Genomic DNA, 12,541 nt, shown 5'->3' on the forward strand with positions numbered 1-12,541 from the left:
TGGGCCTCAGGGTCTAGGAGGGAACCCAAAGAGCCACTCGTCCACGTCTTCTCCCAAGTCTCATCCTCGACCTGTTTTAGGAGAAAGCAGCAGCCCGACTTGATTTTGAATCTTGGATCCACCACTAGTGGACAAGCTGCCTGGCGTCTGTGAGCCTCAGTTTTCTCACACATGACACTCTTCCCTACAGGGTTCTTGGGAGGATTGATCCGTTTATTTCAGCCTCACAGAGCAATTAAGCACACGCCATTTGGGGTCAGACCCCTGGGATCAAACCCTGGCTCGACCACTGACTAGCTGTGTGACCTTGGGTGAATGACTCAATCTCTCTGGGTTTCAATACCCTCTTCCATAAAATGAGGCTGATGATAATAGCATTAATAGCACAGTACACGTGAATTGCATGAAATTATGCTGAAAAAGCACAATGCGCATCAATTGCTTAGCCCTGTGCCTGGTTACGTGGCCATCTATTATAAATGTTTGCTACCTGTAGTCACCAGATGTTTACTGAGCACTAGATGCTGGGCTCGGGAGTGGGCATGTGAAGATAAGTCAGACATGGTTCCTGTCCTGAAGGATTAACAGTCTGGGGAGAGGGACAGCATCGAGAGGCAGAGAACAGTATATGATATTTTTAAGTGCTTACTATATGTCTGGAATTCTCTTAGGTACCTAGTATATGTTGGCCAACCCACTTAATCTTCAGGACAGCCTCAGGAGGGGGCACCACTCTGCTCAGGTGTGTCAGGGTGACTTGGTATGGAGACACAGACACAGGGGCGTCATGCTAGGAGGGCCTGATAAATGCTTGCCATTATCTCCCTTTCTTCCTTACCCCTGCTCTGGCTGCTCTCTGGGATATGGGACTTGGGGTGAACATTTTATTGTCCTCGAATTGCCATGAGATGTAAAGCAGAGACTATATGCGGAATGCTTAGAGAGCCCACGGGGCGATCCGTATGGCCTCCTAATCTTCAATGGACTCATCCGTGAAATGGGCTTTCTAGTTCACACCTCGCTGTTGTGGCGAAGGTAGATGGGTGCTGTGTGAGAAAGGGGTGGCTCTGAGACACCTACAGCTTATGGTGTCTCTCCTTGACTTGGCTCAAGACCTTGCCTGACGTGGACACTGCCAGGGCAGAGATAACCTGCAGTTAAGAGCATGCGGGGTCTGAAAAGATGGACCAGGCCCAAGGTCACACTGGAAAAGAGAGGCGCTGGCAGGGGAGGAAGCGAGCATGCTAGTTGGCCTTCAGATCTGGACATCCACCCTCCTCCAATTCCTAATGCCCTTGACATGATACTTCATCTCCGTTTAGGAGGATTCCAGGATGTGCTCATCACTCCCAATGTGACTTTCTGGGTCAGAGCTGAAAATATCCCTTCTCCATAATAAGCTAAAACCCGACACTGTCCATTTACTCTCTACAAAGGACCCCGCAGGCCAGCAATTGATTTTTAAAATAAGAGAAATGAAGAGAAGCACACTTCCGCGGGGGCACCCTGCCGCCACGCCAAGGGCGAGCGTCTGGAGAAAATCATGTTAAATATCCTGGCTCTGCCATTTCACACCTGTGTGACCCGAGCACAGTATCTACCTTCTTAGCGCCTCGGTTTTCTCATCTGTAAAATGGGAATGACAATAATGGCCACCTCTCAAGGTTGGGTGAGAAGTAAATGAAGTAATGCAGGTGAAGTGCATGTGTAGCAGACGCTGTCAGTGCCAAGCCCACGTCCTCAGGGTCTTTACTGTTTCAGGGCAACAGCAATAATAACAACTGCTACTGCTACTATTAGTATTATTGTTGTTAGACTTAGGACCCTGGTCTCATCAGAAAGGGCTGGGAAGAGGGGACACAGGCAAAGAATAAAGGCCACTGGACAAGAGAGTACCCCCTCACCAAGAGTGCAGAGCTGCAAAGGCCTCCTTGTTTAGGGCGGAGCCTTTCACTTACCTGCAGTGGACCACTATGGGCCCAGCTTCTGGGGGATTGAGGAACTTGACCTGGCGGACAAAGCCGAGGAGGCCGGTGGCATAGCAGGGGACGCCGTGGTCGGGCCAGCTGGTGAAGTGGAAGAGGCGGAGCTCCCGGATCTCATGGTAGCCTTTCTGAGGAGAGAACGGCCCTCTGTTCCTCCAGCTGCTGCCCCCAGCCACCCTGCCCAGCACCCATGGGGAGCCACGAGGCCATGAGCACTTAGGGTCCAGCTTCCCTGCTGTCAGGGAGGGCAAGGCCCTCAAAGGGTTAATAGGTGTTGCTGCGCAGAGTGATTCTGCATCTCTTACATCTGGGAACTTCGGAAGTAAATAAAGTGAAACTGATGGTTCTACTGCAGGACTTCTCAGAGCCTTTACTGTGCTAACATACACGCTGAATTCCCAAGGGGGCTTATAACATTCACACTGTTTGCCCAGGGGACCCTCTTTTGATAAGTGTTTTTCAGCAGAACAGATTCAGAAAAATGTTAGACTTCAACTCCAAGTTCGAGTTGTTTCCAGGGGAATACAAGGCCTTTCACTGATTGAGGACTGGTGTCCTTCAGTTCTCCAGTCTGGTCTATGATACTCTCCAGGACTTTCAAAATTAAAAAGGCAGACTTCTTTGTTAATTAGATTCTCATTTAGAATGATAAAATATGAAACAAACAAAAGCAGAGCTTCTCTGACTGACGGGGGTGGTGGGGCCTGGAGCTCCCATCGTTCCCCTTCCCCTCCCCGCACCCTCCACATAGACATGCTCCAGGCCAAATGGCAGTTCTTGACTAGTCTATGGTCAGGTTATGCCTCTGAGCCTTTGCTTATGCACTGCCCCTACCTACCTTTCTCTACCTAGCAATCTCCTGCAGATACTAGAGGCGCTGAATAGGAAGAGTGTTCGATGGTTCATTTTTTCAGTTAAAAGATATTCACCAAGGGTTACCTGTGCCTAGCCTTGTGCTAGGCACTAGGAAGGTGGAAATAAAGGCCAAGTCCCTGTCCCTGGAACAGCTCATGGTCCAGTGGGGGAGGCAGGCCCCTAAGTGGACCTTTAATTCCATTAAAGTGCATAAAGGAGTGTCAGCTAATCCCATTAGGGAGAGGAGAAATCAGAGAAGGCTTCCTGAAGGAGGGGATGCCTGACCTGAGTCTTGAAACATATTAATAATGAAAATAATAGCTAACGTTTATTAAGCATCGACTATGTGCCTGTCACTCTTCTGATTTCTTCAATGTATTAATTCATTTAATCCCATATCAGTCCTCATATTATCATCTCCATTTTAGGGATGAGGAAAGTGAGGCTAAGCAAGGCTAAGGAACATGCCCAAAGTCACACAACTAGTAAGCTGTAAAGTTACAGTCTAAAGCCTAGCTGTCTGGCTCCACAGTCTGTCCTCCTAATCGTATGATACACTGAGGCTAAGTATTACCCAGTGGAAGGATGGAGGGATTCCTAGGCAGAGAGGCAGTTGGGGCAAAGGCCTGGGGACAGGACTTAGCAGAGTACGTGAAAAGAATCACAAATAGCCCAGGGCAATTCCAGAGAAGAGTGGAAGACAGGCAATGACGACAGCGGGATGGGGTGGGGCGGGGGCGGGGTGGTGGGGGGGAGGCTGGGCGGGTACTGAGTGCTGCAAGGTTTTGTATCCCACTTTAAGGCCTTTGGGTTTTATCCCAGAGTCATCGGGGAGCTATAGGGAGGCTGCCCAGATAGTTGCACAGAAGAGGAAATGCATCACCAGATGGGCGTCTTGGAAGGATCACACTAGCCGCTACGTGGAGGAAGGATTTGCGGGGTGGTGCTGGTGGGCTGTGTAGAGGGCGCCAGGTCCCCTTTCCTGGGCCAGTGCACCCATCCCCAGCTACCCTGACCTTGGCTGTGGACAGCTAAAAATTACCCCTTCAGAAAGTTGCTCTCAGCTGAACAGGAACCACCTCCTTTGGGAGTGGGGGATGGGCAGCTGGCATTCAGTGACCAACCGATTTTGTCAGTTTGCCCAGGGCTGAGGGGTTTCCCAGGACATGGGATTTTCAGTGCTAAAGCCAGGGTGGTCCTGGGCAAACCAGGATAATGGGTTACTCTCATGGATGTGCCAAAGAACCCTTTGCCTCAAGATGGGCCCGACTCTGTGGTGTAACTCATGCCCCAGATCTCCCTGTGGGACCAGGCCACATCCTTGCTCAGCTCCTTCCCCGCCCTGTACTGCCTCCCTCACCCCCCTTCTCCCCTGGGTTCTTCCTCAACACATCATCAAGGGCACCCAAATCCCTACCTCAGGCTCTGCTTCCTAGAAACCTAAACTAAGACTGTGGGCAAGACTAGAGACAGAAGCCCCGTCAGGAGGCAGCTGCAGGGTCTGGGCAGGAGTGAACAAAGGCTGGGGTTAAAGCGCTGACAGAAGAACTGAAGTAGAAGTTAAAACAGCTTCGAGAATACTCAGAGTTTTTCACCCCACCCTCCAAATCAGCTCAGCCCCTGAAGCCCTCGTTCAAGCCCACACCACCTGCACTGCAACTGTTTATCAAGGGTCCTCTCTTCCTGGTGGGACTGTGTTCTCTTCAAGGGACAGACAACGCTTCCTGTTTATTATTTGTGGGTCCCCAGGAACTGATTCTGAGCTGATAACCCAGGCAGTGTTTGCTGAGCACCTGTGGAGAGGCTGGCTAAGTTGAGTTAATCCTCCGAGGCCCGTGGAGACCTTGAAGGGTGTCTTCCTATGGGTAATAGCTTCCCTGGTGATTGAAAGAAAGACAAAAAGACAGCCTGAGAAATGACGACTCCTCAACACACTGGGTGGGCTGCAGTTCCCCAAGGCCTGGGTGGGCTGCAGTTCCCCAAGGCCTCCCCTTGGCTCAGAGTCTGGTCCCCAGTCACCCAGCTCACGCCCAGCACCAACCACCAAGTATGGGAGCTGAGGCTGGTGTTTGTGGCGCTACGTTCCAGGCCTCAGCTGCAGGAGCGCTGGCTGCTAGTGACTCACACGTGCCCCCTTTTCTGGAGACGTGCTCTCAGCCGACAGGAGCCCACCCTGGAGGTTACCCCGCAGCGGCTGGTCCGCAGCCAGTCAGTGGACTGAGTACAGCAAGCGGGCACCTCTGCGGTGTGTTTACGCTCCAGAGGCCCCCATGGGTCAGGCCTAGGCTAGACCTTGCCCGAGACTCTGAACTTGGCCTGCCCCTTCCTCTTTCCTCTCCAGCTTCTCTTGCTGACTTACAAGTTTCTCTGGGAGCGCTCCCTTGATACACCACGTATAAGGGAAACCTTGTCTCAGGCTCTGCTTCTAAGGAACCCAGCCTAAGATCACAGCAATGTACCTTGTAGCTGAGGGGCATCCTTCCCTCCTGGCTCTTCATCTGAGTCTGCAGATACGGGCCTTTAGGAGCCCAGGGGTTGGAGGGGGCAGTGTTGGGAGCAGACAGTGTGTCCTGCCAGCACCGTGCATGCAGGAAGGGCACCATGCATGTGCCTGCTTTGGCACTCACAAGGACCTGTCAATCCCCAAGGGCACAGTGCTCAGAGCACCGAAGTCCCTGGTGTTTTTGCATCCTCAGGCCTGTGGCCACTTGGTTCATTAATGATGTTACTTTTAGAAAATGGCAGCTATGGTTTTGACAACTGTCTCCAGACACTGGTAAATGTCCCTGTGGGACAGTCACCCCCAGCTGAGAACCACAGGCCTAGAACATGTCAAGATCTTCTTTCCCCTCCAGACTCTGCATGGTTCTTTCCCTCTTCCTGGGATAATATTCCTCCTGCTCTTCCCTTGGCTGGCTCTTTCTCATCCTTCACTGTCTGCTTAAATGCCTCCTCCTCCTGGAGGTCCTCTCTGATCACCCCATCCTCCCGTGGATTTCTGTCTCCCCAGCTTGGCATGTTTCCTCTGTGGCTTTTATTACCATATGTCATTATGCTATTTGTCTGGCGAATTCTATTTGTCCCTCCTGCTAGACGCGGGGTCCTTTGGAGCAGGGTCCACGTCCAAGCTGATTGCCGATCTCTCATTGGTGCAGGGTGGGTACAGAGCAGCCCCTTGGTCGCTGCCATGTCCTGGATGAACAAACAAGCCGGCTTGCCTGGAGGGCAGGCTGCACACGGCCGCAGGGAAGCTTACCTTCTGGACTGTGAAGGTGCGGATGATATACTCTGCCAGGGGCTCTGTTTCGATCAGGGTGACTTTAATGTCTCCGTAGACCTCCATGTCATCCGGCCAGTATCGCACACACTTCACCTGCGGGCAAGGACAGGGACGGTACGAGTGAGTGGGCGGCTGAGCGGGCGGCTGAGCGTGTGTGGCCATCTCATCTGGCTTCCCGTCCGAATAAACTCAAGGGCGACCTTGGTGGACTTTCAGTCAAGGCATTCTCAGCTGGCCGGGGAGGGTAAAATACACAGGGACCAGCTCACTCCTAGAGGAACTGGAGCCGCGGGGGATAACGGTGGTACCTCCTTTGGCAGAGCTCCTGGTACTTTTCAAATCCATTCCCACACTAAGAGATCAACTAGATCTGGGTGAGATAGGCAGGTGGTGATCTCCCCACTGTACAGATGAACATCATACTCAAGTTGGGAGGGTTGGTGACTTGTCCAAGGTCACGTGGCCAGTTTTCTACCTCTGGCTGAGTCCTCTTTTTCTGCGATAGGCTGGGGCAGCTGAGTAGTATCAGCAGAGCAGAGATGAGAATAAAAGGTGGGAATAGTGAGGAGGTGGAAGCAGACATGGCGGGGAGAGGGTCATTAATATTACGAGGGGGCTGGAAGGAGAAAGGCTCGTGGCTGGGAAAAGGAAGGAAGGTGCTGGGCTCAAAAGGAAGACGTTTGCAACGGCTCTCTGCCCCAGGGGTGGGTGCAGAGGCCGTGAACAAGCCACTCCCACACCTGGTTCTGAGTCACATGCCGCAGGAGGAAAAAGAGATCGCTTTCCCCGTAAAAGAACAAAAGTATTACCATCCGGGGGACGCCGAGCGGCTTACAGTGGCATTTCCCACAGTGTGTCCCGCTGGGTGCTGACAGGTGTTAGGTAAAAAACAAGAAACAAAAACAAACAAAAAAAGGTTTTGTGGTCAAATGAGTTTGGGAAATGCTGGATTAAACAAAGTTAAATAGGCCACGTCGCTACAGGACTGCTCGGCTCGTTCACGTGCTAACGCTAATGTGCTTTTCGACTCTCCGAAAGGGGCAAAGAGTACACAGCATTTCCCAAACGTATTTAACCATGGAACCCCCTGTTCGCTAAGCATCATGCAGACGAGCATCCCGTGGAACCCACTTAGGGAAATGCTGATTTAGTGCAACAGGGTTTAGAGGCAAACGGATGCGTTGCTTCGTTCTAACGCTGTAGCTGAGTAGCTTCCAGAAAGTACTGAACCTCTCTGAGCCTCAGCTTCCTATGAATAACGATCGCTAACACTAACTGCTTGCAGTGTCCAGCTCTCCTTGCTAAGTGTTCTACAAATACTTTACACGGATTACTTGAATTATTACTTATCATCACACCCTGATGAAGTAGACATTATTAGCAGCCCCATTTTACAGATGAGGAATCAGAAGCACAGGGGGGCTAAGAAAATTGCCCAAGGTCAACTGTCAGTAAGGGATGGAGCTAGGATGCAGAGCCAGGCCATCTGAATAATTACCAGGAACATCGCCTTGTACAACTGCTGAGGTAAAGTGAAGTAACGCATAGTGCACAACAGTGTCTGGCACAGAGCTTCGCTCCTAGCAGGAGTTTCATGAAGAAATTGCTCTCCTGTCCCCTGTCCCAATTCGAATTAGACTCACAATCAAGGGACTCTGTCTCCAGTGGGGGGGACATGTTCTAGAACAGGCTGGAATGTGCCTCTGAATTCTTAAATCCTGGGCTGGGCATTTTGTCCACAGTAGCTGCTCCCTGGGCCTGAGTCCCTGGGGCGCAGTCTTGAGTAGGGGGACCATGACCACGAGAACGAGAGACAGGAGTCAGGGATCGTGGCCGGGTGACTTCAGGGCATTCACTCCACTCCTTTGGGTCTGTTTCCTCATCTGTAAAACTGGGCAATGGACTAAATAAGAGTGGGCTCAAGGACAAAGTCTCTTCTGGCCCTCAATTCCTGTTAGGCCACGAGATGTCCAAAGCCCTTTGCTGAATCATGACTGACAGCCCGGATTCTCCCCCTTCCCGTTATCTTGGAGGCCAGGACTCTTCATTTTAATGGATTATCTGGTTCTTGCCAGAAGAAAAACTTACCTGCCCTGTCTTTAGTTAGCTCATGTGGTAAGTAGAGAGGCCCTCTTGATTCTAGCGTCTGTGCACCCAGCACCCACCCACCCACATGCCACGGTTTACCAAGTAGGCGAAAGCAAAAGCTGGGAAGAGAGTCCCATTTCTAAGCCCCAGGAGTAGCTAAGGAGCACACAGGATAGAGTCGAGACAGAGCAGAGTGAGAGACCAAGGTCTAAACCCTGAAGAATGTCAAGGTTTCGAGGAACAAAGGGTCAGATGCTGCTGAGAGGTTGAGTACAATGAGAAGAGAGAAATGGCTATTGGATTTGTCAACATGAAGGATGCTGGGGATACTGACGAATCACTGTGGGTGGGATGGAGGGAGCAGCTACACTGCAGTGGGTGGAAGAGAACGGGAGTGAAGCAGCAGAGCCTGTGTGTGAGATTTCAGGGTCTGGCAGAAAAGCAGGGACAGGAGCAGCAGTTTCGTTTTGCCTGCTTTATACTTTTAAGGGGGAAGGTACTCAGGATGTCTGTATGCTGAGGGAAATAATCTAGCAATGGGAAAGAGAATTACTTTCCAAGCGAGAGGGGGAGAATGAGACATTCTTGAGCGGAATCTGTGATTCAAGGCACTAGAAATTGCCTTTGAAAGGGCAAGAGTCACTTCTCCTATCGCATTAGGCTGCACCATAAGAAACAGATGATATTCTACCATTTGGGGTCAACAAAAACAGCCATGTCTTATGGTTCAGCCTGATGATAGAGGAGAAGAATGAGAAGATGGCTGTAGACACAAGTAGGATGCAGCTTTGCGGTGTGAAGATGAACATTCACGTCTGATGGCTGTAATTCCCTCAAAGTCTATGAGATGACGTCATCAGCGGACAGTGAGGGTGGAGAAAGGGGCGAGAGGGTTTTGAAGGGAAAAGATGTTCCTCGACTATGAAAAGGAGGGAGGACTTCTCCCGCATAGGGTGCCGTGAGGGTGAAATGTGGAACGGGAGGCACTTGGCACAGAGAGATGCTGGGCAGTGGAATGCCAGCCAGCAAACTCCATCCCGGTACCCATGGGAGGGGCTTACCCTGCCCACTTCCACGAGGTTTGTGACCATGACGATGCTGGCCGAGTTCTCCTGCCAGATCATTCTCCAGAAGTCCTTTACGGTCTCCTGCATGGGACCTGCCAACAGAGAAGGTGTCAGGGTCAGACTGCAATGGCAAGGAAGCAGGCAAGAGGCTTGTCCCTCCCGGCTGGTCAGTCAAGGCTCCGGATGGGTGAGTAAGAGGGAGGTCAGCGATTCCTATGGGGACACAAGTAGCGGAGACTGGGGACTGAAGCGTGTGAGGTCAGAGTGTGCACGAGAAAAGCCACACTCCAGCTGGCAGGGTCTGCAGCGTCCCCTGGAAATGCCCGCAGATTCTCCTCTTCATCGCCCTCCTGCTCAGACCCTTGCCACCAGCCCCACTTTCCCGCCAACCCATCACCTTATATTAGGGGTTAATGACATAGCTTAAGGGAGTTTTCAAAAATTGGGCTCCAGAACCTCAGTGAGAGATGAGAAGGAAATTGGGGTGTGGGTGGGGTGGGAGGGCAGAGGAGCTGCCAGGAGTCAGATGCTGAGAGCACAGACAGAAGATGCCCGATTCTGAGCTTGACAAATGCATTTGTCTGGAGCCTGGACAGAAAGGAGGGAAGAAAAACAGACAAGAAATGGGACACAGAATCTGAGAGTCCAAAGCAATTTCCTTGGAAATTTCTCTTTCAATGTCCTGGGCCTCCATCATTTTTAAAATTACAAGAGTAATAAGTGTATCTGATACAAAATTTTGAATGCCATTTTTCTGTACAAATATATATATATATATATGTGTATATATATTGTATTTGCTATAATAAGCGTTATATCTATTATATGTATTTTCCCATGCCCTTAAAAACTCTTACCTGCCATGACATTTTTCATAGCTGCATAATTTTCCATAACATGGAAGTGTCACACTTGAACCAATCTACCAATTGATGGTCAGTTAAGATTTTTCACTTTTTTCCCTATTAGATAACACTGTGAAGGGTATCTTATTATATGTGTCACTGTCCACGTATATATAATCATCCACACGATTTCCTCCCAGCACAGTTTGAGAGGTATAGTCATTTTTAAGTCTTCTGATAACATCCTGGTAAGTCGCTTTCTAGGAGCGCCGGCTGCCTCTCTCTCCCGTGCACACGCCCATCGAGGAGATGAGGCACCGAGAGCTCCAGGTCCAAATGGTGGATACTGACGGCACATGCCTGAGGCTGATGCTTTTGGTCCAGGGCCCATCTCTCTTGACCATTTCCTAGTGACACCTCCTTCCTCTCTCCCTTACGTCCCTCCCCCCATAGCTGAACTTGTCACCTCCTTCCTTCCCAAACAAATGAACAACCTCGAGACCTCGGGAGGCTCTCCAGCCCTGCTCCTATATGACTTCTTGGCTGGTAGAAGCTCATTCCTCTCCTCCAGTGTAAGGCAAGGGCCCTTTAGAGGAAAAGGAGGGCACTTACCTTGAGTAGCAATGTAGTGCCGAGGTCGATGGTACCCCTGGATGACAAAAGAAAAGTACAGTGAAGCTTACAAACAGCACAGTACCAATAATTATCCTTTCCAAGGCTCGGTCTCTTCATAAGCAAAACGAAACTAGCGTTAGACATTTCCCAGGGCAGTGGCAAAGATTAAATAAGATAATGCACGTAAAATGCTTAGTCCATCGCTAAATGTTAGCTATTATTATAGTTCCTTGTGAGGGGCCCGTACAGGCTTGCCTTGGAGTCACGGACTGGGAGCAAAAGTCAGATGGCCATCAGTTTTGGCTATGCACCCAGAAAAAGGTGGAGAAGGAATTTTCAGGTTTCTGTGGGACATCAACCACCACCAAGTCTTTCCTGAGCCGTGATTACATGCAGAACACTGTACAAGGCCCCGTAAGGCACCTGAAAGAAGAAAACAATCACCTTGCTGGCTCCTCGCATCAGTAACAATTAGGAAAAGATGTCACACTGCCTCTCCGTGCTACATGGCTGTGCTTGGAACTGAAGTTCCTTTCATTTGGGGGGGTGGGGAACCCCAGGTAGGTGTGCCCTAGAGACTGATACAGCCACTTTCAGATTCAGAGATCAGTTTCTGATTTCCCTGTACATTTCAGAGTCTTCAGTAGGCCCTGCTGGGCTCTGATGTGTGGTTACTCTGGTGCCCCATAATCCTAATCATTGGGGAACGGTTGAGGACAACCTTCTCTTTTGTCTGGGCATGTCCTACATGGAGGGTCCCCTTTTTTGCTACAGAGAGGAAGTATATCATATTGGGTAGAAGTTCAAGTTTTGGAGACAGATCTGCACTTAGTACATAACATTGAACGTGATTAGTATTTATTGAATGAGTAAATACACGAATGAAAGGATAAATCAAAAAAATATATATATGCCAATTATGGAGCCTGTTGGTGGAGAGGGTGTTGGAAAGTCCTGAAACTCCACTTTCTTTTATAGTTAACAATCTCAGGGAAAACAAGTCCGAAAGTCTAATGAACGCCTATTTTTGTCTTAAACGTTGCTGATGAGTCTTTGTGTTCTGCTGAGGAGGATGAGCTGCCTCAAGACCCTCTTCTTTAGGAAATCAAATAGAAAAGTCATCTGCGTGGTTCGTGGAGAAACAGACATGATGGTGTCTCAGAAGTTCTGGATCTACTTTCTGATTCAAAGATTCATTTCTAAGTCCCCTGTACATCTCTCTACCTCAGACTTCCACTTGCTCCATAAATATTTAGTAGGTACTTTGTAAGAATTACCTGGCATACTCTAGTAACACCTGGGGTGACTGTCAATAACAACCCAAGGCCAGTGTCATGGCCACAACTGTTGGATTAACCACCAGGAATCAACAGCCCCACCTAAACTCTCTGTTTGCGTGGTCCTGTCTTCTTAGTGGGGTTGTCAGCTTCTTGAGGACACACACTGCCTCCTAAGTTTTAAAAAATTTTCTGTGGAGCCTAGCACCGTGTGAATCTCAGAGCAAATGCCCAATAAACAAGCTGTTGAGAGACCAACCAGAAAGGCAGCATATAGTTATTAGAGAAATGCACATCAAAACCACAATGGGGTACCACCTCATGCTGGTCAGAATAGCCATCATTCAAAAGTCTCCAAATAACATGCTGGCGAGGGTGTGGACAAGAGGGAACCCTCCTACACTGTCAGTGGGAATGTAAATTGGTGCAGCCACTGTGGAAAACAGTATGGAGGTCCCTCAAAAAAACTAAAGTTGCCATATGATGCAGCAATCCCACTCTTGGGCATATATCTGGACAAAATTATAAT

General features: G+C 49.9%; 1 protein-coding gene across 2 annotated transcripts in view; it reads right to left on the reverse strand.

Annotated features, from left to right (window-relative positions):
- Positions 1-12,541, reverse strand: part of PTPRT (protein tyrosine phosphatase receptor type T) — a 1,098,787-nt gene that overhangs the window by 40,376 nt on the left and 1,045,870 nt on the right. For both annotated transcript variants that reach the window (XM_033841064.2, XM_033841065.2), the window contains 4 exons: positions 10,733-10,769; positions 9,270-9,367; positions 6,097-6,213; positions 1,959-2,113 (listed from right to left, as the gene is read on the reverse strand). In XM_033841064.2, the coding sequence (XP_033696955.1) occupies positions 1,959-2,113; positions 6,097-6,213; positions 9,270-9,367; positions 10,733-10,769 (407 nt within the window). The remainder of the gene's footprint in view (positions 1-1,958; positions 2,114-6,096; positions 6,214-9,269; positions 9,368-10,732; positions 10,770-12,541) is intronic.

This window comes from Tursiops truncatus, chromosome 15 (assembly GCF_011762595.2).
Source record: "Tursiops truncatus isolate mTurTru1 chromosome 15, mTurTru1.mat.Y, whole genome shotgun sequence".
Classification (NCBI taxonomy): domain Eukaryota; kingdom Metazoa; phylum Chordata; class Mammalia; order Artiodactyla; family Delphinidae; genus Tursiops; species Tursiops truncatus.